Below are 24,554 nucleotides of genomic sequence, written 5' to 3' on the forward strand. Positions count from 1 at the left end.
GCGCATAGCAGACCGGAAGCCGCGGAGCGGAACTTGACCGCGGCGGGCCCGGCGGACCGGAAGTCAGTCCGCTGCGTTTTCTGTCCGCTGTTTGCTCCCCCTGGGTGTTTTCTGCCTGCCGCGCGTAACGAAGCGTCGCCCCGGCCTCCCGGGTGCCGGGACCTACGCGGCAGGCAGGCGGAGGGGACGGAGGGGGGCGGCGGCGGGGAGACCGAGGAGGGCGGCGAGCGCGGGCCTGGCCGCTTCCAGGCGTTGCCAACGACGCCCTGCCGAGGTGGAGGCCTCGCCCAAGCCAGCCTCCCGCAGTCGCCATCATTGAAAAAAAAAAAAAGTCAGTTTCTTGGCCAGGAAAAGGTGTTTCGTGCTTCGGTTGCTCCGAGAAGAATTAGACATGGGAGAGGGCAGTCACGGCGCAGAGGTTAAAGTATAATCTCTGGTCCGGAGACTGGGGAGGCTTCGAAGTCCTCTCTGTACGTTGAAAGGTGTAAGTAACGCATCCATTCTTATTGCCGAGGGAGATTTCTCGTGAATTTATTAACTCAGTAAAATGATTTGGGTTTTCATTTTAGTCTCAAATGATCAGGTTCTAAACCTCTGTATAATAACTATTTTATGAGAGTCAACAGGTTCCTTTGCTTGAGGGAGGAGGGAGAGGCAGAGTGATAGTTCACCGTAAAAAGTTGCTCAGACCTTTGCGTTGCCGCCTTTAACGTAATTATCCTTTGAGCTGGGCCTGGTAGTGCAGGCCTGTAATCCCAGCACTTGGGAGGCTGAGGCAGGATCGCTGCAGATTCAAGGCCAGCCTGGGCTACTAGTGAGTTCAAGACCAACCTCAAAAACATAGCGAGACCCTGCCTCAAAAAAACAAAGCTTAAGGCGGGGGATTTAGCTCAGTGGTTCCTCTGCCTGCCTCTCAAGCTCAAGGACCCGAGTTCGATCCCCGGTACAAGAAAACCAAAACAAAAAAAGATTAATTAATTATGGTGTGTAAGTCAAGACTGTTCTTAGTCCCTAGAAGGACATATTGTGATGTCCTGAATTTCTGTCTTTCAGCTTATCCTGAAGATGAAGGGGAGCTCCCTAGTGAAACCTTGACTGTTTAGGGAAGAAGACTAAACACATGGTATTTATTGCTTTCTAATAATTGAATCAAAGATGAACCCAGTGAACCCTTTCATTGGGCAGCAGCCAAGTGCTTTTGCAGCATCTTCTAGTGGTACAGCAGGGACATTTCAGTCCAAGCCACCCTTTCGATTTGGTCAGCCTTCACTTTTTGGACAGAATAATACATTGTCTGGAAAGAGTCCAGGATTTTCCCACATGCCCAGCTTTGGAACACCTTCTGGAATAACTCATTCTTCAGGGCAAACATTTGGACTCACCCAGACCTCAAGTTCTGGACTCTTTTCTGGACTTGAACGAGCTCCTCCCTTTGTAGCTACTTCTGGGCCTTCAAGTTCATCGGTGCCTGGAAACCCAGGATTTAGTTTTAAATCACCTACCAGCCTTGGGGTTTTCTCAAGTACTACTGCTTTTGGATCAGAAGCTGGAGAAGTAGTGAGCTCTGGTTTTGGGAAAACAGAATTCAGCTTTAAACCTCTGGAAAATGCAGTCTTCAGACCAATACTGGGGACTGAGTCTGAGCCAGAGAAAACCCAGAGCCAAATTACTTCTGGGTTTTTCACATTTTCCCACCCAGTTAATAGTGGACCTGGCGGCCCGACTCCTTTTTCTTTTTCCCAGGTGACAAGTAGTTCAGCTCCCAATTCAAGTTTTATCTTTTCAAAACCAGTTAATAGTAATAATTCATCTTCTCCCTTTAACCCTGCTTTGTCAAACCAAAATGTAGAGGAAGAGAAGAGAGGACCTAAGTCAGTATTTGGAAGTTGTAATAGTAACTTCAGTAGTTTTCCTGTATCTTCTGGGTCTTTGGGGGAGCCCTTCTCAGTTAACAAATCAGGTGTTCGACAAGGGTGTGAAGAGGCTGTTTCCCAGGTGGAGCCACTTCCCGGCCTCATGAAAGGACTGAAAAGGAAAGAGGACCAGGATTGCTCCCCGAGGAGACATGGCTATGAGGCAGCAGAGGACTCAGACCCCATGTCCAGAGGTGACCATCCTCCAGATAAACGGCCTGTCCGCCTGAATCGACCCCGGGGAGGTACTTTGTTTGGTCGGACAATACAAGATGTCTTCAAAAGCAATAAAGAAGTAGCTCGCCTGGGCAATAAGGAATATAAAAAGGAAAGTGGCTTTGTTGAGTCTGGGGAAAGTGACCACATAGCTATCTCAGGAGGTGGTCAATCTATCCTTGCACCTTCCCGGCTTCCTGGTATAAATAAAGAGGAAGAAACTGAAAGCAGAAACAAAAAAGAAGGTGAGTTCAAAAAATGTACATCATAGAGGACATTCTGCTAGCAGGTTCTCACTAAGGTTCCTGGGTGTTTAGTTGATTTTGTTTTTCTTTCAATTTTGCTGTACAGGGGGTTGAACCGAGGGCCTTTGCACTGAGCTATATCCCCAGCCCTTTTTATTTTTTTATTATTTATTTATTTATTTATTTATTTTTGGTATGGGGGATCAAACTCAGGACCTTGTGCTTGCGAGGCACGCAGTGGAACCCCTGAGCTAAATCCCCAGCCCTCCCCAACCCCTTTTAAACATTTTATTTTTTATTTTGAGACAGTATCTCACTAAGTTGCCCAGGGTGTGTTTGAAGTCGTCATTCTCTTGCCTCAGCCTTCTAGAGTGCTAGTACTATAGACATGGACCAGCACACTTGGCTACCTTGATTTTTCTAGTAAGTTCCCTGTGTTAGGGGCCCCAACATAGGACCTTGGAGTAGGCCTTACATCCATGGAAAACTTGCTTTGCTTTTACATAGTTGGTGCCTCCTGTGGTTTGTTTTTTTTGTTTGCTTTTGGTACTGGGGATCAAACTTGGGACCTTGGGCTTGTGAGGCAGGTGGTGGCACCACTCAGCTAAATCCTTGGCCCTGCCTCCTGTGGTTTGAAAATGTCACACATGATGGGTTTATGTCTCCTGTTCTCTCAACCCCTAGAGTCTGTAAGGGGAACACCTGTGCACCAGAGTAAAAGAAGTGAGAGCACGGACAGTCTTGGGCGTTTGTCTCCCACAGAAGTCACGGCGATCCAGTGCAAGAACATCCCAGACTGCCTGAATGACAGGACTACCTTAGAGAACTACTTCAGCAAAATTGCTCAAGTGCAGCGCATCTTCATTAGACGCAGCAAAAAGCTTGCAGTGGTGCATTTTTTTGATCATGTGAGTATTCCTAACCTTCTATGTTACCTACATTTGGACTTTGTCTTTTTTAAACCTGTTTTTTGCATTTACCAGTCCCTTGAGTATAAGAGAAACACTAAAATGTCTCATTTTTACTTTAGAAAGACTGGGATAGCAGTGTTTATTTCCTGACTTGGAGTCATGAAAGGCATGCAGTCTTTGCAGAACATAATGCTCTAGTGAAGCTGTGAGTGGCTTGTGTGAGGTCTGATTTCTCTGGAAGGCTTGGGAGTGGTTCTATAACCCATTCAGCACTTCCTAAACTTACATTTTCTGTTTGTTTGTTTTTTTTTAATATTGTCATAGTACATGCTCAGTGTAAACTTTCAGATAATATGAAGCAAAAGTGAAATCCCTCATAATCCTGCTGTCCCATGACTACTGGCTTTGCAGCCTGACTTTGAGTGTATATGTAATACATTGGTTGTAGGGTACTTGTATACATGTATTACTCATATTAAGCAGCTTGGTATCTATTATTTTAAAAAAATATTCTTATGGGAAAAAATCAAATTCAGTAAGAATTTATAAAGTAGAAAGAATGGTTTTTTGGTTTTTTTTGGTACCGGGGATTGAACTCCGGTCCTTGTGCTTTCAAGGCAGGTGGCAGAACCACTGAGCTAAATCCCCGGCCTAGAAAGCATGTTTTTATAACTTTTATTTATTTATTTAGAGACAGGGTCTCATTCTGTAATTCAGGCTGGGCTTGAACTCACAGTGATCCTTCTGTCTCTCCTGTCATTCAGGAGCATCCCCGATTACCTAGGATGGTGACTGTTTTTCTCGATATAAGTGTATCTATGCCTTTATAACAGGTAGTTGATTTTGTGATAAATGGTACTCCATGAGTATCACTTTGCAGCCTCCTTTTGTGCTTAAGAGTGACTTGGCAGGCTTTCTGTTTCTGTATATGAAGTCAGGTAGTGAGATTCATTTCACTGAAGCCCAGAGGCCAAGTTCATGGGTTCTGACACTGCAAAGTTGTTTTGAAAAGGAGAAGAGCCGTACTTGCTTGTGAGGTAGAAAAGGGGAGGAGGGCTATGGCTGCCATGCTGGAGGCAGACAATGTGGGCAGAACATGTATGGCAGGAGGCAGTGTCACTGTAGCACAGAGAAGAGCAGCTCCTTTTTATTTATTTATTTATTTATTTATTTTTGGTATGGGGGCTCGAACTCAGGACCTTGCGCTTGTAAGACAGGCGTGGTGCCACAGAGCTAAATCCCCAGTCCTCTTTTTTATTTTTGAGTGGCCTGTTCTTGCTGCATTTGCACTTTCATTCTCATGTTCTTTGGCTTGCTGTCTTCATACTTGGGTGTGGACTGTTTTTTAGGCATCTGCAGCCCTGGCTAGGAAGAAGGGGAAAAGTTTGCATAAGGATGTGGCTATCTTTTGGCACAAGAAGAAAATAAGTGAGTTTTCGATGATTAGTTCCCATTCTAATGTTCTGTGTGTGAAGCCCTTTGGCTGGGAGTGTGCATCCTTTTCCCAGGGCCAGTGCGGAGGCTGGATTGGAGTGGGTCCTTGTGTCTCATAGTTGTTTCCTTGGGCTCTCTTATAATGTGCATCAATATTCCTTTGTCAAAAAGAAACTGGCAGTCCAGCCTCAGGCCTGTGGCACCATAAGCTCTGTTCTGTGTTGTCAGGTCCCAATAAGAAACCCTTTTCCCCAAAGGAGAAGAAACCTGGGGACGGTGAAGCCAGCCAGGGCCCGGAGGATCTGCCCTTTCAGCACTCTCATCTTGGCAAGGCCGCAGTGAGGGCTGCAGCTGGTGGCCTCCTGAGTAAAAGGTGGGACTGTTCTCTCCTGTAGGCCACGTTCAGGAAGGCCAGATTGGAAATGGACCACATCATGATACCTGAGTGGGAGTGAGGGACCATGAAGGGTGGGAGGCGACAGGAGCTTGGGGTTGCCTACGACTGGACTGCCGGGGGCAGATGGGAGGGGTCCTCGGATCCAGGCTGTCAGCAGGACTGTGAGGTGGGTGGGGCTGAGGATCCTGGCTGCAGACTTCAGAGTTGAGAGTTTTCTGTTTGGCACTGAGCAGCTGCAGGGCTGATCCTGTCTCATCCTGTTCTGACATTACGCTGGAGCTGAGAAGGTCCTCTTTTGGGCCTGGATTTTTGAAAAAGTCTGGGCATTTTCTCTGCAAGAAGCTCAGCACAGCTCCGGAGCTAGCTGATCCTTTTGGACACAGCTGGGGGACAGTTCTTACTCAGGAGGCTGCTCCCTGGGACGGCAGGGCTTCTGTCTGCACACAAGGGTGCTCACCTGAGGTGGAGCACATCTCCTTGTTTGTCTCAGTCCCTGGTCTCATGGAGTTGCTTGCAGGTACACCTGACAGGTTAATGCATATGTGGTAACTTTTCCCCGTAAAAATCTAAATGGCTTTAATAACTGCATTTACTGTTCCTGCCACTCAGCCACTCTTAAAGCCTCTTGGACATTCAGGTTCAGAGAATGTTGGAAACCAGTAGATACGGGGAAGCTGAGAGAGGATCGGGTCCTTAGTGTGGCTTTCTGCCGAAATAAAGTCAGGTGTTAGGCAAAGTGTTCCTCATACTGTTAAAGTGCTTTTTCCGTAATAAACTTAGTTTCTTTGAGGTAGGAGTGTATAAGTATGTATGTCAGCTGTTTAAACAAGATCATCTCACTCACAAAACTGTGAGATGTTTTACAATTGTTTTAAAAACCTGTGAGTAACACCTTTGTGCCCATCTCCAGCTTCTCCCCTCCTTTTTCTGTTTTCTTTCTTCCTTTAGATGGCAGGCTCACTGTTTCCCAGGCTGTCCTGAGTTCTTGGGCTTGAGTGGTGTTGCTACAGCCTTTTGAGTAGCTGGGACTGCAGGCACATAGCAACATGCCTGGCTTCTTTTTCATTTTATTTATTATTATTATTACTATTTTTGTGATAACTAGGAATTGAACCCGGGGATTGAACCTTGGGTCTGCATATGCTAGGCAAGTGCTCTGCCATTGAGCTCTAGCCCTGGGCCTTTTTTATTCTAGTTTGAGACAGGGCCTCGCTAAATTATCCAGGCTGGGTTTAAACTTTGATCCTCCTGCTTTAGCTTCCCAGGTAGGTAGGATTATAGGATTACAGCCATTCCAGGGTTTTGGTTTTTTTTTTATTTTAAAAGGAAAAGGTTTTTTTTGTTTCTTTTCTCCTCACTAACTTTATCAAGATTTGTTTCATTTCAATGCTTGATTCCCCCCTCTCCTCCCCGTAATTGGAATTGAACTCAGGACTTTGTGCTTGCCAGGCAGGCGCAGCACCATTGAGCTAAATCACCGGCCCTTCATTTCAGTGTTTATACTAACTTTAGAGGTCCAGAAGTTCTTGAGAGGTTTGGAAATGGAAATGGTGCCAGGACCCTTGATGTGCGATTTTCCCTGTAGCTCTCCAGTGAAAAAACCAAGTCTTCTGAAGGCTCATCAGTTTGAAGTAGATGTTTTTGACTCCGGGTCTGAGTGCTCTGAGGGCCTTGGGACCTGCGTGTCATCGCTCAGTGCCCTAATAGGCACCGTGGCTGAGACGTCTGAGGAGAAGTATCGCCTGCTTGACCAAAGAGACCGAATCATGCGGCAAGGTATGGCGCTTACTGGCACAGGTTCCAGAGCCTGGCAAGGTAGTGGTGGAGTGCTTTTGGGGGAGCTGCCAGGGAGAGAGTGACCCCTTTCCAAGGAGCCTGCTGCTCTTCAGTCTTGGGGCTCTGATGTCCCACCTCTGATTGTTACTGTTAATCAGTTTTCCTGGGGTGAATGCTGTGTTTATACCTGTGTGAATGAATACATTTGCCTGTGTATGTGTGAAGTCGGGGCGGGGTGCACAAGAACTCATGCTGATTGTGGTAGAAGGGGAGAAGGGTACTCCATGTAGACATTGTTGCACCTCTGGAGTGCTAAATTGACTGTTTACCTTCTAAAGGTAATTATTTAACATTAAAATACATACAGCAGGGGCTGGGGATTTAACTCAGTGGTTCCGTCGCCTGCCTCACAAGCTCAAAGACCCGAGTTCGATCCCCGGTACCAAGGAAACAAACAAATAAAATACGTACAGTGACCAAGAAGGAAACACATGTACTCTTGGTAATTTTTTTCCTTAAATTTGACCTGTAGGAGTTTTTTTTTTTTTTTTGAGATAGGTCTCACTGGGTAGCCCAGGTTGGCCTTGAATTTGGAGCAATCCTCCTGCTTTAGACTCCTGAGTGCTGGGATTACAGGTCTGCTCCTGGAAGTTTCCTTTTTTAAAACCTGTGAATAATTGGAATAATCACAGTGCTTAAATTCGTAACAAAAGCATTGATAGGGTGATTTTTACATTCCAAATAAAATTATTACTAGATATTGGAATTTTAAAAAATAAAAACAAAGGTGTATATTTTGAGTGTGAAGTTGTTGCATTCCATTTTATTTAGAGATTTGTACCGTTAATTCTGTGGGTAATAACAGTGGGGTACTTATTCGGTCAGGACCTAGCTAACTTTCAATATGTGATTCTGAATGCAGAGGTGATTCTGAATACAGAGCCAGTTCTGTAGAATACCAGTATATTTTGAATATTGGTTGTTAATGAGTTTCTGTTTTTAGTAACATCCCGGGTCATGGTTGTCACTGGGACAGTTGTAGGAGTTAACAGGACTCAACATTAAAGGGGGGGGTCTTTTGGAGAAGGGTGGCCCCAGTGGTCTTCAGCTTTGACCAGGTTCATCACCTGGTGGGGTAGTCCACAAATCCCTCTGAGTTTTAAAAATAATTGTTTTCCTTTGAAGTTTTTGTGTGACTTTAAACAATTTTTGTTTTTTCTTTTATCATTATTGTTACGAAAATGCTTCTGTGGATACTCAGTTACCATGTGGTACTTCCTTGTGTTTTACGTGGTGTCACTTAGCTCGGGTGAAGAGGACCGACCTGGACAAAGCGAGGACTTTTGTTGGCATATGCCCTGACATGTGTCCTGAGAAGGAGCGGTACATGCGGGAGACCCGGAGCCAGCTGAGTGTGTTTGAAGTGGTCCCGGGGACTGACCAGGTGGGACACTGGGTCTCCCCACTACTTGGGGGTGGAAGGTGGGGGTGTGTGGGTCGGGGAAGGGGGAATGTGGACTCTTTGATTGTTTGCGCTCTTTGGAGGGTGGCAGTTATTTGCATTATTAGTAGTCACATTAAGCTGTTTTGTAGTGCGCATGTTTGCTTAGTACTCTTTGTGTATGATTGGACCACGTGGTAATTATGTGATAAGGTATAGATATAGGGTTGTTCTGTTTTTGTTTGGTTTTTTTTTTTTTTTTTTTTGGTACTGGGGATCAAACTGAGGACCTTGCCCTTGCTAGGCAGGCATGGTGCCACTGAGCTAAATCTCCGGCCTATTTGTAAACTTTTGAGATAGGGTCTCGCTAAGCTACTAAGCTGCCCAGGCTGGTTTGAACTTGGGATCTTCCTGCCTCAGCCTCCCAGAGAGTTGGGATTATAGGTGTGAGCCACCTCCCCTGGCTTTAGATGTAGGTTTTAAAAATCGATTAAAATTGTTTAATTTCTTTTTCTTTTTTTTGTTTTGGTAACGGGAATCGAACTCAGGCCCTTGCCCTTGTGCAGCAGGCAGCCAAACCACTGAGCTAAATCCCCAGCCCTCTTTTTCCTTTTTACAATTTCTGTCCTTTTCTGTGTTTATGTTCTGTGCATTTGAGATTATGTTCTAGATTCAGTTTGTATCTTTTCATAAGTACTACCTTTGTCACAGTAAACTCTTGAGTATTTCTACATACAGCGTATTTGAATATGTAGCTCTGTCAAAACACTTTTGCAGGGAACAGGCTATTTCTAATTTTTTCTTGTTTTTATTTATTTTGTTTGTTTGTTTTTTTGGTACCGGGGATCAAACTTAGGACCTTTTGCTTGCAAGGCAGGTGTGGTGCCACTGAGCTGAATCCCTGGCCCTATTGTTTTTATTTTTAATTTTTTTTTTTTGGTACTGGGAATTGAACTCAGGACCTTGCACTTGCTAGGCAGGCATGGTGCCACTGAGCTAAATTCCCGGCCCTTGTTTTTATTTTTAATTAATATTATTTGGCATATTTGTGTTATACTTCTGTGGTGTTTTGAACATTTTCTTCAGCTGGATCTGAAGGGTTTGTTTTTTTTTTTTTTTGAGACAGCATCTCGCTATGTGGTTCAGACTGGCCTCAAAATCATTATGTAGCCCAGGCTGGCCTCAAACTTGCAGTGGTCCTGCCTCGGCCTCCTGAGTGCTGGGATCAACGTGAAGTATTAAGTCATTGTTGCATCATGGGGTCTGCCTTGTCCTGAACATGCATCAGTTTACGTTGCAGATGGTTTCCCCGGAAGTCTGCACCCCTGTAGATCTTTGGCTCCTCAGTCTTGCTTGTGAGCTTCTCTGCTTGGCTGGCGGTTTTGCCTGACGTAGGGTCCCCAGCCTCTCAGTGGATGTCACCACGGAGGCCCAGGACCCTGCCCTCAAGATAGCAGGTGACCCGGGTGCAGCCCTGGGCATCTGCTGCTTGCGGTGTCCCTGTGCCTTCTTGCACAGGTGGATGTGCAGGTCCAGGCCGCTGTGTGCAGCTGGCCCCGGTCTCGCCTGCTGCTCCTCACTGCCCGTCCGTGTTGTCGCCGGCCTTTGTAGGCTTGGCTTGGCACGTGAGCCTGGCTGCACTGTTTACAATGCTTGAAAGCCCTTTACTTCGTACTTTGGGCCAGGCAAGTGTGTCTTCACCAAATTCCTTCTTGTGTGAGATCTCCAATAGCAACTCCTTGTCATATTTGCCAAAATCAAGTTTCTCAATTTATTTTCTCTTTAAAATTTTTGTTTTTGATGGTACTTAATTTTTAATTTTGAGGTAGGGTCTTGCTAAGGTGCCCAGGGTCTCCTCGAAGTTGCAATCTTCCTGTCTCAGCCTCCTGAGTAGCTGGGATTCCATACATGTACCACTACACCTGACTTTCTCTTTTTTTAATTGGTAGCCTTGGCTTTATCTTTAATTTTTTGTTTGTTTGTTTTTAAGATTTGGGGATTTAATCCAGGGCTTCATACTGACTACCCTCACTTGCCTTTTTTATTTTGAAAGAGGGTCTTGACTGAATTACCCAGGTTGGATTCAGACTTCTGATCCTCCTGCTTTAGCCTCCCAAGTAGCTGGGATTACAGGTGTATACCACCACACCTGGTTGTCTTTAAAATTGTCACCTTTTAACAAATTTTTCATTTAAAAAGTGATCCGGGGTGGTGGCACACGCCTGCAGCACTTGGGAGGCTGAGGCAGGAAGATCATTTCGAGTTTAAGGCTAGCCTGGCTACATAGTAAGTTCAACACCAGCCTAAACTATGTAGTGAGACCTTGTCTCCAAAAAAAAGAAAAAAAAAGTGTTTTCACAACCATTGACTTTGTGTGTCATCTCTTCCTCATTTTTTTTCTTTTTGGGTGTTCTAGGGATTGAACAGATGTCTGTATTGAGCTACATGCCCAGGGCCTTTCCCCCTTTTATTTAATCTGAAAACAGGGTCTTAGAAAGTTCCCCAGGCTGAGCTAGAGCTTGCAGTGGTTCTACTTCAGCCTCCTGGAATGCTAGGATTACAGATGTGCCATAGCACAGAGTTAATCCCCCTCATTTTAGGGTACAGCTGCCAAGAAGCCCAGCACTCGCCACACAAGCCTTTCCCCATTTTGTGTCACCAGGTAGACCACGCAGCCGCTGTGAAGGAATATAGCCGGTCCTCAGCGGACCAGGAGGAACCCCTACCTCATGAGCTGCGGCCCTCGGCAGTGCTCAGCAGGACCATGGACTACCTGGTCACCCAGATCATGGACCAGAAGGAGGGCAGCCTGCGGGACTGGTACGACTTCGTGTGGAACCGCACTCGGGGCATACGGAAGGTATCAGCTGCCTCTGGTTGAGGCTAGAAAATGCATGTGTTCTGGAGCCAAAGTGCTCACTCTCATCATTTTATTTAGATATCTTCATCTGAAACAAAAATATGTTCTTTCTTTAAACTGTTATAAAGCCCTGTGTCTTTCATGGGCTCGGTTTTCAGTTCTGCTGTGAGATGCAGGCGATAAGCATGAGTCTCCCCACAGCTGCTGTACACATAGGAAGTGTGTGAGTGTGAGGGGCATGTGCAGTGTAAGCAGCGTGGTGCCTGTGTGTGTGTGTGTGTGTGTGTGAGTGTGAGTGAGTGTGTGACCCTCTCCCTTGCCTTGGGCAGGACATCACACAGCAGCACCTCTGCGACCCCTTGACAGTGTCCCTGATTGAGAAGTGCACCCGATTTCACATCCACTGTGCCCACTTCATGTGTGAGGAGCCCATGTCCTCCTTCGATGCCAAGATCAACAATGAGAACATGACCAAGTGCCTGCAGAGTCTGAAGGAGATGTACCAGGACCTGAGGGGCAGGGGCGTCTTCTGTGCCAGTGAGGCTGAGTTCCAGGGCTACAATGTTCTGCTCAGTCTCAACAAGGGAGACATACTGAGGTGAGCTTCTGGGCTCAGCAGTGAGCCTCTGGTGTGTGAACAGGCAAAATGTGAGCAGGAAGGGGCTTATCAGCAGTTGCTGGTAGTACTGAGCCTCCGGAGTGAACGCTGGGTGATGGCAGGAGCCCTGGTCTGAGCTGCACAGCCGACAGGCCGAGCTGGGGGCAGAGCCTTGGGGCCGGCTCTGATGGCAGTGTGTCTGACGCAGGCCCCTGGCCTCTGCCTGAGAACTGTTACTTCTCTTTAATGAGTACGTGAAGAAAGCTGTTCCCAGTGAGATGGGAGGTGAATGGGTACAGGGCAGCCAGGGTGCCTGATGGCCGTGGTCAGCAGCTCACTGTTTTCAGGCAGTTCTGTTGAAAGTCTGTAGGAAAGAAGAAAAACTTGTATGAAATGAAAATGATAAGGATAAAGTATTAAGCATGAATGAGTTTTAAACCATGCTCTGCTATATAAGTAGACCCTTAGAAGTAAGGCAGAGTTCTTGGTCCACGTTTGTATTGTTCATAAGCCAAACTCAGTGGTGGCCACTGCCCGCTTTAGTTCCATATTTGTGCTGAAATTCTTTTTCAGGTTAGTATTTTCTCCATGAACTTAGATATATGATTGATTTTAAGTTTTAAAATTAAGCCTTGGGCCAGGATTTAGCTCCAGTGGTTCCGCTGCCTCCCTCACAAGTGTAAGGTCCCAAGTTCTATCCCCAGTACCAAAAAAAAAAATTAAGCCTTGTTATAATCCCAGCACTAAAGGAACTGAGGCAGGAAGGTTGCTGCAAGTTCAAGCCCTGGGCTCCATTGTGAGTTAAGGCCAGCCTAAACTACATAGTGAGACCCTGTCTCAAAACAATCACGAAAACAAAATTCAGCCTCGAAGACAAACTGGTTATGGACAACGGCTGTGTAACTTCATATATGACAGTCGCTTGTTCCTTCTTGAATAATTTAGTCAAATACATTTATTTCTAAAATACTCCCAAAAGTTAAAATTTCTATGTCTTTGACTCGTTATTAAACACATCTGGCAGTTGGTTGGTATTAATTTAACTTTTCACTGACAGTGTCGTAAACTGTTGCTTGTATTTGTTTACTCATCTTTTTTTTGGTACCGGGGATCGAACTCAGGACCTTGCGTACTTATCTTTTTAAAGAAATCTGTCAGTCTAGTCCAGGAGGAGGAAGAGGGAGGAGGAGGGAGGAGGAGGAGGGAGGAGGAGGGAGGAAACAATTCAGGAGCTTGAGTCACTACCAGGCCCTTCTTCCTCAGTGTCACTGAGATCTAGTTGTTAGTAGATCTGCCTCTGGATGTGTCATCTGTTTCGTCTCCTAACAGAGAGGTGCAGCAATTCCACCCTGATGTCAGGAACTCCCCTGAGGTGCACTTCGCTGTCCAGGCCTTTGCTGCGTTGAACAGTAACAATTTTGTGCGATTTTTTAAACTGGTCCAGTCAGCTTCTTACCTGAGTGCGTGTCTGTTACACTGCTACTTTAATCAGGTAAGTAGGACAGCTCTGTGGAGCCAGCCAGGGAGGCTGTGTCTGGTGCTGTTGAAGGGCTTCGTGCCCCGTGCACCTCCATGGGGCTGATGAACCTCGGGGCCTTCCGCTGCTGCTGAGGGCTTCCCAGTGTTGCCTGTCATGACGGGAGAGGCTGGGCAGTGGGCATGCTGGTCTGTGGCTCAGGTAAGTGCCAAGCCTGAGCTTAGCTCTGTTGTCTTCCATGAAAACAAGTCAAAGAGCAGAAATCCCATGTCGTAATGCACAAAATCCCTAACCTTGGAAGTCTTCGTGTTATTAAAGTAACTTTTGGAGAGAGGCTAATGCTGTTGAAGTCATTTCAGCAAGTCCCTGTGCCTGCTCCTCCCTTGCCTATGTGTTCGGCTTACAAAGCTCATCAGAGCGCTCTTGTGTAAACTCGGCCTCAGAATCTCCAGTCAGTGTGTGAGCTCCAGCTGGGTGGGGAGACTTGGGGATGCCATAGAGCAGCTTCCAGGCCCCCAGTGCACTGGCTCAGGCACATATGAGCAGTGCTGTCTCCCCTCGCCTTCTGAGGACAGCCCACTTGCTTTGTGTATACCATGCAGTCTGGCCCCTTGAAGCTGGGAGTCTCTGAGAATGCTGCCTGACCTCTGCCACGTAGGGAGGGTCTTGGCTGTGAGACCAGGTCATGTCTCTTTGTTCAGACTCCACATCCTCCTAATAATAGTGAATAAACCCACAGTCATGGCCTGGGCAAAAAGTCTTTCACAGGTTTCCTCACTGTTGTCAGAGCTGACAGTTGCCAGTAGAATCGAAGCACTGATACAAATGAGAGATTTCTAATAACCTGCCCCGCCCCTTGGAACCACTGTATAGTGTTTAAATTGTTTATAGGTTGTGTGTGCATGTGCGTGCGTGTGCGAGCGTGCAGGGGGGAGTACTGAGGATTGAAGCCAAGGCGACACCCCCCCACCCTTTTTGATTTTTGTTCTGAGACAGTCTCCTCAAGTCGCAGAGTTGCCCAGGCTGGGCTTGAACATGGGACCCTCCTGCCTCAGCCTCCCTGAATGCAGGCGTGACAGGTGTGGGCCACCAGGCCCAGCTGTAGTTATATTTTCTAGATGATTTAAAGTTGTTACAATGGTGACTTTTGGGGGCTTTTTGGATTTTTGAGACAGGGTCTTGCTTTGTAGTTCAGGCTGGCCTCAACTCACAGCGATCCTCCTGCCTCTGCCTCCGCCTCCCAAGTGCTGGGATTACAGGCCTGTGCCACCACGCCTAGCCAACAGTGGTGACCATTTTTATGCAAAAGGGAAACACAAATGTTCTTTAGAAACAAGGCTTTGGCTAGCAGTGGCCTGCACAATCCCATAGGTCTCAGGCCTCATCTTGCCCTCTCACTCAGCTCTGCCTCCCTTGACTCCCTTCCCCTTCTCTCCCCAGCTCCAGCTCCACCTCACGGGCTCCGTGGCCACTGTCCTTTGTATTCTCACCCCAGCTGGCTTTTCAGCAGGGCCTCCTGACCCTCAGCCTGTTCCGGGTCCTTGTTTCCTGCTGTTGTGCTAATTACCATTAGATGTATCTTAGGTATTCATTTTCTCTAGCACTGGTGTCTTCCCACCTCTGAGCTATGCGGGGATGGCTATATTGTGGGTTGTGCTCCCTGTTGTACTCTAAGCATTAAGAAGAGCCCCAGGGACATAATGAGCACTTGAGGAGAGTTGGTTGGAGAAGTCAAGTGAAGTAGGCACCCAGGAACCCAGCACAAAATTTTTTGTCAGCAATTTCATGTGTGTGGGTTTTTTTTGTTTTTCGGTACCGGGGATCGAACTCGGGTCCTTGCGCTTGTGCAGCAGGCAGCGAAACCACTGAGCTAAATCCCTGGCCAGCATTTTTTATGTTTTGATATTGTTTTCTTTTTTTGAGGTTCTTGTTACAATGCTGTGAAACAATTTTGTCTCCAACTAGTTACTAAATTTCATGTCTTGCACCTTTCCATGGCATTCCAGAGTCTCCCCGGCAGGCTCAGCACCTCCGAAGCCTTTGGTTGAGTAAATGCTGCAGTTTACTCTCATGCTTATTTGATGGATGGCTTGTTTTCTGATTTTTTTTTTTGGTACGGGGATCAAACTTGGGTCCTTGTGCTTGCGCAACAGGCGGCGAAACCACTGAGCTAAATCCCTGGCCCATGTTTTCTGATCTTTTTAATAAATGACACCCTCATGGCCCATCCTTTTCTCTGGGACTGCTTGCTGAGCAGGCATTTCTGCCGCTGCCCTTCATTCTCTGAGCTTGGAGTTGGTGCTGCCACTCCGCCATCCAGAGGCACTGAATTATAGGAGGAGCCCATCCGCTGTGCTGCCTGGCTGTGGTCAGTGGCAGGAGTTTGTCCAATTGTACGTCTCACTTTGAGGTGGCAGTGATCTGGCATTTCTTTTCAGATCCGCAAGGATGCACTCCGGGCTCTCAGCATCGCGTACACCGTGAGCACGCAGCGCTCTACTGCCTTTCCCTTGGACGGCGTGGTGCGCATGCTGCTCTTCAGAGACGGCGAGGAGGCGACTGACTTCCTCAACTGCCATGGCCTCACTGTTTCTGAGGGGTAGGAGCTGACACTGGAACTGTAGGCTTCCCTTTCCCTTTCACTTTTAAGTACCAGCCAGGCCCTGGAGAAGGCGTGTTCTCTGTGCCACCCTCCCAGGGTGCATTGCAGCTGGGGAACATCCCCAAAGTTGCATGCTGTTTGTCAGCAGATTGGGGTTCATCCAGTTCTTTAAGACTCCAAAGTCACAGATTTTCATGAGTTACCAGACGACCTAAAGGTAAAGGTTAAGACTTTCTTGTTCTGTTCCTTGAGTATTGCTTTGCTGGCCTGCATGTAGGCCAGAGTGTTCTCCACTCCTTTGCAATCTGTATTTTGAGACTACTGTAGAATTCACAAATCCTCACCCCGCAGCTCTCCTCTTCAGCTCCTCCGTGTGGTCCTGTCCTCAGGGAAGTGGGCTGGCTTTGAGCGAGGCGGTGCCGCCCTTGAGCCAGGAGGGAGAGTGCAGGTGTGCGTCCTCCATGGGAGGCATTCAGCACACGAGGCCAGGTGGTTCCAGAGGCCTCGTCCTCTGACCTGTGTGGTGCAGGGCAGGACCTGTGTGGTGCAGGGCAGGACCTGTGTGTCCTGTGCCTTCCACAGTGACAGCTCACTTTGGGGTCTTTGTTCTCTGGGTAGCTGTGTCGAGCTGAACCGGTCTGCATTCCTGGAGCCGGAGGGATTATCCAAGGCCAGGAAGTCAGTGTTTATCACCAGGAAGCTGACCGTGTCCGTTGGGGAAGTTGTGAATGGAGGGCCACTGCCCCCAGTCCCTCGTCACACTCCCGTGTGCAGCTTCAATGCCCAGAACAAGTACGTCGGAGAGGGCCTGGCCACAGAGCTGCCTGTCGGGCCTCCAAGGGCCAGCATTGATGGAGCGGGTGAGTGGTGCAGGACTGCATCTTCTGGGAAACACTTGCCGAGAGCTGCTCGGCTCAGTGTTCAGTGACTGCTTTGCCTGAGCTCGAGGGTTCTGAGCCTCTGTGCAGGGCCCTGACGGTGCAATGGCAGAGCTGTTTCTGGGTGGAGCATGCCTCCCCGGCATGAACCCTCAGGGCCCACAGCCCCCTTAGGGCTGGTCAGTCCTTGGGGAGGAGGGGGCAGTTGTCCCTCCACAGAGGTGGTGGTACGCCTGGTGCTGGTCCTGTGCTCTGCAGCACCATGACTTCTCTGTGTGTGTCTTTCCAGGTGACAGGAAGGGAGAGGAATGTGGAGCAGAGCCTGATGTCCCTCTGCCAGGTCTCCTCCCTCAACCTCTCCTGCTCCCTGTACCCTTGCCTGCGCCTCTGCCTCATGCTCCACTGCAGAGCCTGTCTGCAGCACCCAGTCTCTTCCAGCCCTCCGTTCAGCCTGAGCTGCTGCCTCCGAAGACTGCACCTGTATACTCTGACGCGGTAGAGCATCTGCTAGAGCAAGGCTCAAGAAGCCCATTGTTGCATGAGTTTACTTACCCTCCTTCCCCGCTCCAGGGTGCCATAGTCTTGGTCTCATGGGAGGGGAGCTAGGGTGGCAGAGCTGGGGGCCAATGCCTGGGCTGAACTCAGAGCAGGACCTAGTGATGGGCTGGCCAGGACCGGTGGGGTCATGGTGGGGCTGTGTGCCCACAAACGGGTAGCCTGGGGTCAAGCATGGCCTGTCCACTGCCCAGGTGTGGGACTTGAGCGTATCTCCCTGGCTGCTCAGGGGCAGAGACTGACACTGGTGCCACTGCAGGATCAGGGATTCCTAAGGGAAACATAAAGAGTGGCTTCCGAATTGAGGATGTGAGCCAGGTGGACTGGTGCACCCCTGTAATCCCAGCACTCTTAGGCCGGGGCAGGAAGAATGCAAGTTCCAGCCTAGCCTAGCCAGTTTAGTGACTTAGACCCCGTCTTAAGATAAAAACTATTTTAAAGAGGGGTGAGGCCAGGCATGGTGGTGCATACCTATAATCCCAGTACTTGGGATACTGAGGCAGGAAGGTCACCTCGAGTTTGAGGCCAGTCTGGCCTACATAATTTGGGACAAGCCTGAACGATATAGTGAGACCCTGTCTCAAAAAAACCAACAAAGCAACAAAAAGGGGTGGGAATGTAGCTCAGTGGGAAAGTGCTGGGTTCAATCCCCAGTACTGAAAAATAAAATTGAGGTTCCATGTGAACAAGAGAAAAAGACAGCATTCTGGGGCCGTCTGCAGGGTAGCCACCTGGCAGGCTTGCCATGGCCACCCAGGAGGCACTTTTCTGTTCCTCAGACTGTTTCTGAAGCAGCGCCCGGGGCAGCATCTATGCTAGGGACCACGCGCCCTGTCATAGCTGCCTTCAGACTGTGGCTTTGGGCGGGACACTGCGTCTGACCTGCACTGGTCTCTCCACAGGACTTGGCACAAGTGGTGGATGAGCTCATCCAGGAGGCCCTGCAGAGGGACTGCGAGGAGGTGGGCACAGCAGGGGCAGCCTATGCAGCCGCAGCTCTGGGGTGAGTGGCAGTGCCTGTCCCCCTCTTGCCCTCGACCGCCTGGTCCCTGAGGGCAAGGCTGTCCCTCCTCTTCCTCCTCATAAGCTGCTCTCGTTCTTCAAGACCTGTGGTTCCACTTAAGACTCACAGTGCCAGTTTCAGGGACTTGGCACCTGCTCAACCCTATTCTCTAGGCAGTTTCTCAAGTTCCTGACAGTAGTTTCCATTTGTAAAAGCTTTTTTTTGGTACCAGGAATAGAACTTGGGACCTTGTGCCTGCGAGGCAGGTGGCGGAACCACTGAGCTAAATTCCCGGCCCTGTAAAAGCTTTTTGAGAACATTCAGTTTGTTGTTTATACTGTGTGTGTGTGTGTGTACTGTGGGTGGGATGCACGGCATCGTGCGTGCTGGGCAAGCGTTCTACCACTCCACCACAGCCACAGCCTTTTTATTTTATTTTGAGACAGGGTTTCACTGAGTTGCCCAGATTGGCCTTGAACTTGTAATTCTCCTGTCTCAGCCTCGTGAGTAGTTGCGATTAGAGGCTTGCACCACTGTGCTAAGCTAAAGTTTATAAATCATAAAGCTATTTTTCTTTAAACTTCAAATGTAACTCAAAATTCTAGTGAAAATTAGTTCATTCCATTATAAAATTAAAAGAGATACACTTTTTTCAGTTTAATCTTAATGTTATAATCAAAACCTTTCCAAGCTCAACCAACTTTTGTAAAGTGAGTTGAATCTGATAAATTTGACAAATCTGGTTTACACAAGGATTTCAGCCATCTTTTAGAAATCCCAGTGCACGTGAAGGGGCACATGATAAGAAAAAATGTTACTGTGCCTTTATAAAGTGTAGCTACTTGGGAGACTGAGGTAGGAGCCAGAAGTTCAAGACTAGCCTGGGGAACACAGTGAGCTCCATCTCAAAAATACGAAGAAAGAAAACATCACACGAAAGGCTCAACCATGTCCATATGTTTAATTCTTTTATTTTTTAATTTTTTTTGAGATGAGTTCTTTGTGGCCCAGGTTAGCCTTAAATTAGCCTTAAATTCCTGGGCTCAAGTGATCCTCCTGCCTTAGCCTCTCTCAAGTAGCTGGGATAGTGGGTAGATGCTTCCATACCTATCTGATTGATTTTTTATCCTGGTATTAAACACATACTCTTTGATAGAAATAAAAGGAAATGTTTTAACTGGGCGAGGTGGTGCATGCCTGTAATCCCAGCACTTGGGAGGCTGAGGCAGGAGGGTTGCCATGAGTTTGACACCAGCATGACTCAGAAAACCAAACCAAAAAGAAAAGGGAAATATTTTCATGGGCTTTTTCCCTTAAACTGTGATAAAATACACCTAACAAAATTTATCATTTTAAGCATTTTTAGGTTTGTGTTTCCATCACCACTATTTCTAGAACTCTTCCAACATTCCAGATAGAAACCCAATACCAATTAAACAATAATTTCCCATTCTCTCCTTTCCCCAGCCTTTAGTTACCTCTCGCCTACCCTTTCTTTTCATAAATTTGCCCACTCTGGGCACCTTGTATAATGGAGTCACACAATATTTGTCTTTTTGTGTTTGGCTTGCTTCACTTTTTAAGGCCCATCCATGTTGTAGCATGTGTCAGAATCTAATTTTTTATGGTTGAGTAATATTCCATTGTGTTGGTTTACAAACAACTGAGTCCTTGCTGGTAGTTCTTACGGATTCATGGGTGGGGTGATGTAATTGGTGGGTCATATGATCTATTTTGAGTATTTGAGGAAATACCAAACTTTTCTACAACAAAACAATTTTATTTTAGATTCGCACTGGATAGACACAAAGATCCCAGTTTCTCCATGCCCTTGACAGCACTTGCTGCCATCTAGTGTGTGTTGTTTTAATACAGGCATAGTCATTTTCATGAGTGTGAAGTGGTAACTCACTGTAATTTTGATTTGCATTTCTCTAAGGACTGATGATGTTGATCATCTCTTCATGTGCTTGTTGCCCATTTGTATGTCATCTTTGGAGAAATATCTCTTCGAGTCCTTTGGGCTTATTCTTTTTGTGGTTGGGTTGTAGGGGTTCTCTTGTATTCTGCACATTCATCCCCTACTAGATATTTGATTTACAAACATTTTTCCCATTCTGTGGATTGGCCTTTCATCTCTTAATAGTGTTCTTTGACACAGAAAATTTAAAAATTTTGATGTACAGTTTATTATTTCTTTTGTTGAATGCTTTTTGCGTCACATGTAAGGAGTCAATACCAAATCCAGCATCTCAAAGATAGTTCCCTATGGTTTTCTTCTAAGAGTTTTATAGTTTTATCTCTAAAGTTTAAAGTTTAAGGGTTTAGTCCATTTTGCTTTTGTTTTTATGTATAATGTAAGGTAAGGGTCCAACTTTATTCTTTTACATGTGGATATCTAGTTTTTCCAGTATCATTTACTGAAAAGACCGTTCTTTACTCCATTGAAAGACCTTGGCACTCGGAAAAAGTCCATTGACTGTATTGGGAGGGTTTATTTCTGAGGTCTGTATTCTGTTCTGTTGATCTTTATGTCTTTCCTTATGCCAGCCCCTTCTTGTTTTGATTAGTGGAGCTCTATAGTAAGTTTTTAAATCAGAAAGTATTAGCGCTTTAACTCTATTGTTCTTTTCAAGACTGTTTTACTGTTCTGGGTCCCTGGAGATACCATGTGAATTTTAAGATGAGTGTGTCTATTTTTACAAAATGTGCTGTTGAAATTTTTTTGTTTTTGAGACAGGGTCTCATGAGTCCAGGCTGGCCTTGAATGCACCGTGTAGTGTGGCTGACCTCAAACTTGCAGTCCTCCTGCATCAGCCTCCTCAGCCTCCCCAGTGCTGGGGCTACAGTATCACAACTAGCCTGTGGGTTTTTTGGGTTTTTTTGGTACCGGGGATCGAACTCAGGTCCTTGCACTTGGCAGGGCAGGCAGCAGAACCACTGAGCTAAATCCCCGGCCCTTGTTGGGTTTTTGATAGCAATGGCACTGAATCTGTAGATTGCTCTGGATTGTACTCTCAGACACCCCCCTACCCCCAAGCTCTTGCATTTGCTAGGCAAATACCTTATCACTGAGCTACATCCCACCCCTTTTTAGTTTAAATTTTTTGCTCGTTTGTTTATTTGGTAACAGGGATCGAACTTGGGTCCTTGGGGTCCTTGCGCGGAACCACTAAGCTAAATCGCTGGCATCATTTATTTTGTGACAGGTTCTCGCTAAGTTGCCCAGGCTGGCCTCAAATTTACAGTCTTCCTAAGTAGTTGGGATCATAGATGGGTGTACGCCACCACAGCTGGCTGTACTGTCATTTTCTTTTAAGTCAGGGCCTCACCATGTAGCTCAGGCTGGTCTTCAACTTGCCTCCTGCCTCAGCCTCCCGAATGCTGGAATTACAGGCGTGCACCACCACGCCTGGCTTTGTGTTGTCATTTTAACAAAGTAAAACCTTCTAATCCATAAACATGGGGGTCCTCCCCCATTTATTTAGAGCTTTCTGTGTATAAGTCTTTTGCCTCCTTGGTTAAACTTATTTTTTTTAACTGTTGTAAACAGAATATTTTCATAATTTCATTTTCAGGGTTGTTCATTGCTATTGTTTAGAAGTGCCTCCTTGTCTGCCTGCCTGCAATCCATCCATTCTTCCATCAGCCTGCTTTTTAGGGGTTTTTTTGCCATGCTGAGGATTGAACCCAGAGTCTTGCACATGTTAGGCAAGTGCTCTACCACTGAGTTGCAGCATTGGCCCACTCTGTATTGATCTTTATCCTGCAACCTTGCTGAGCTTATTTATTAGGATCCCTTAGGATTTGTACATATAAAATCATGTCATCTGAATATACAGTTTTCATTTATTCCTTTCATTTGATGTGTGTCTTCCTTCCTCTTGTCTAGTTGCTCCAGTTCTAACTTCCTAGAGTACTGTGATCTTGTTTCTCATCTTAGAGCAATACCTTCCATCACTTTTAAGTGTGTGGGAGCTTCATAGATGGCCTGCACATGCTGAGGAGGTTTCTTCTATCTCTCCTTTATCATACCACTTTTTTCATGAAGTCTGTTGGGTTTTGCTAGATGCCTTTTTCTACATCCATTCAGATGCACATGTTTTAACTTATGTTAGTGTGATTTAATTACAGTGATAGGTTTTCATATATCGAACTGTCCTTGCATTCCAGTAACAAATCCCTGTTGGCAGTTGTTTATATTGGCTTGCTTTTTTTTTGAGTTTGTGTGCTGTCTACTTTATGTAGTGTTTCTAATGCTGCCATGGAGGACCTGTTGACAGCTGCAACCACAGGCATTTTGAGGCATGTTGCAGCTGAAGAAGTGACTAAGGAAAGGGAACGAAAGGAGGAAGAGAAGCGGCGGGCTGAAGAGGAAAGGTGAGTGGACACAGGACACTGCCTCTGATGTCCCTACCTTTTTTTTTTTTTTTTTCAGTTCTGGGATTGAACCCAGGACTTTCACACTGAGCTGCATCCTCAGCCCTTTTTTCAATTTATTATGATACAGGGTCTCATTGAGTTTCTAAATTGCTGAGGATGATCTTCAACTTACAGTCCTCCTGCCTTAGCCTCCCTGAGTGCTGGGATGCAGGCATGTAGTACCATACCTGGCCCTCTACTCTTGTTGATAAGCTGCCACCAGACCCCGGCCAGCCCATCCAGCACCCTCTTTGGTTCAGAGAATGGGCTGGGGCCCCGGGCCACACGCATGCTGTGAGCAGTGGCTCCCCTACAGCAGGTCAGGCAGGGGGGGCTGGACCTCGGCAGTCTGCTGACTCAGGCAGCACCACTCATGCCCAGTTGCATGGCATGGCCCAGAAGGAAAATGAGTATCATCATATTTATTTTCAAGCTTTATCCTTGTGTCTTTTTCTTTTACCTGTAGGCTGAAACAAGAGAGAGAGCTGGTGTTAGCTCAGCTGAGCCAGGGCCTGGCTGAAGAGCTGACAGAGCTAATGGTGATGGAGTGCGTGTGGGAGACCTGCTCACAGGAGTTGAAGTGAGTGAAGTGCTGCTTCCTGCATGCCAGTGGCATGATGGGGAGGGAGGAGGTAATCAGGCACTGTGGCCAGGAAGGCACAGCTCAGGATCATTGGTTTGCACTTTTGTTTGACAAAGAGCCTATCTTTTGGATAGCCAAATGACAGCATGCCATTCTGGACTCCAGGGAATGGAGGCAGGGAGGGACTCTTTCCATGTCCTTGTCGTGGATGCCTCTCTGGCCATGGGATGTGTCTTTCAGCAAATTAGCTGGTGGAGCCTTCTCTATACCAGATCATGTACCTTCAGTGTTTTTCAAATAGCCTTTTCCTTTGTTTCATATGTTGGAGAATTCCTTGGGTTGTTTACGTAAGAATTGTTTTTTATCATAAAACATTTATTGGTACATTTTAGGCATACACTCGTAGGGAGTTTGCACCTGCACATGATACGTCCTGCCTCTTTTTTCCCACTCCCCCCGCCTTAAGCCCCTCCCCTCCCTATGTACAAAAGCTATGTTTCCATTTTTTCCTTCTATTTTCACTTTTTTCTTTTTCCTTCCTCCCATTCTCCCTCCTCCCTTGTTCCTCTTCCCATTTGAACACTTTCTTCTCATTTCCCAATATCTATTATACATTTTAGTTCTTGTTTCCACTTTTGGTTTCCCACACCAGAGAAGCAGTGTGGTATTTAAACATGTGTGTCTGATTTATTTCACTTAAGAGTATGGTCTCAAGGTCCATCCATTTAGCTATAAATGTCTGAATCTCATCCTTTTTTATGGCAGGGTAGTACTCCATTGTATAAAAAAACCCACGTCTTTATCCATTCGTTGGTTGATGGGTATTTGGGCTGTTTCCGAGATTTAGCTATTACAAACTGTGCCACTATAAACATGGGAATGCATATATCGCTGTGGTATGATGCTTTTAATTCTTTGGGAAGATACCAAGAAGGAAAATAACTGGGTGAAATGGAACCTCCAGTTTTAAGTATTTCGAGGAATCTCGACACTCATTTCCACAGTGGTTGCACCAGTCTACACTCCCAGTGGAGCAGGGTTCCTTTTTCCCCACAGCCCCTCCAGCATTTGTTATTGGTTGATTTCTTGATAGCAGCCATTCTTTCTGGGGTGAGATGGAATCTCACCATTGTTTTAATTTGTATTTCATGAATGACCAGTGATGTTGAACATTTTTTCATATATTTGCTATTTGTACTTCATCTTGAGAAGTGTCTGATGCCCATTTTCGGATTGAGTCTTT

General features: G+C 46.6%; 1 protein-coding gene across 1 annotated transcript in view; it reads left to right on the forward strand.

Annotated features, from left to right (window-relative positions):
• The first annotated feature begins 100 nt into the window (after positions 1-100).
• Positions 101-24,554, forward strand: part of Mcm3ap (minichromosome maintenance complex component 3 associated protein) — a 47,389-nt gene continuing 22,935 nt past the window's right edge. Inside the window, exons 1-16 of the mRNA XM_004842544.4 lie at positions 101-484; positions 1,054-2,374; positions 3,059-3,282; positions 4,635-4,713; positions 4,948-5,092; positions 6,702-6,892; positions 8,197-8,336; positions 10,996-11,193; positions 11,523-11,791; positions 13,121-13,283; positions 15,707-15,867; positions 16,489-16,730; positions 17,038-17,243; positions 18,206-18,306; positions 22,555-22,686; positions 23,195-23,308. Coding sequence (XP_004842601.2) covers positions 1,156-2,374; positions 3,059-3,282; positions 4,635-4,713; positions 4,948-5,092; positions 6,702-6,892; positions 8,197-8,336; positions 10,996-11,193; positions 11,523-11,791; positions 13,121-13,283; positions 15,707-15,867; positions 16,489-16,730; positions 17,038-17,243; positions 18,206-18,306; positions 22,555-22,686; positions 23,195-23,308 — 3,584 coding nt within the window. The 5' untranslated portion in view covers positions 101-484; positions 1,054-1,155. The remainder of the gene's footprint in view (positions 485-1,053; positions 2,375-3,058; positions 3,283-4,634; positions 4,714-4,947; positions 5,093-6,701; positions 6,893-8,196; positions 8,337-10,995; positions 11,194-11,522; positions 11,792-13,120; positions 13,284-15,706; positions 15,868-16,488; positions 16,731-17,037; positions 17,244-18,205; positions 18,307-22,554; positions 22,687-23,194; positions 23,309-24,554) is intronic.

Source organism: Heterocephalus glaber, unplaced genomic scaffold (genome assembly GCF_053883595.1).
Source record: "Heterocephalus glaber isolate CG9 unplaced genomic scaffold, H.glaber_assembly_v1.0 deba00000122, whole genome shotgun sequence".
Taxonomy (NCBI): domain Eukaryota; kingdom Metazoa; phylum Chordata; class Mammalia; order Rodentia; family Bathyergidae; genus Heterocephalus; species Heterocephalus glaber.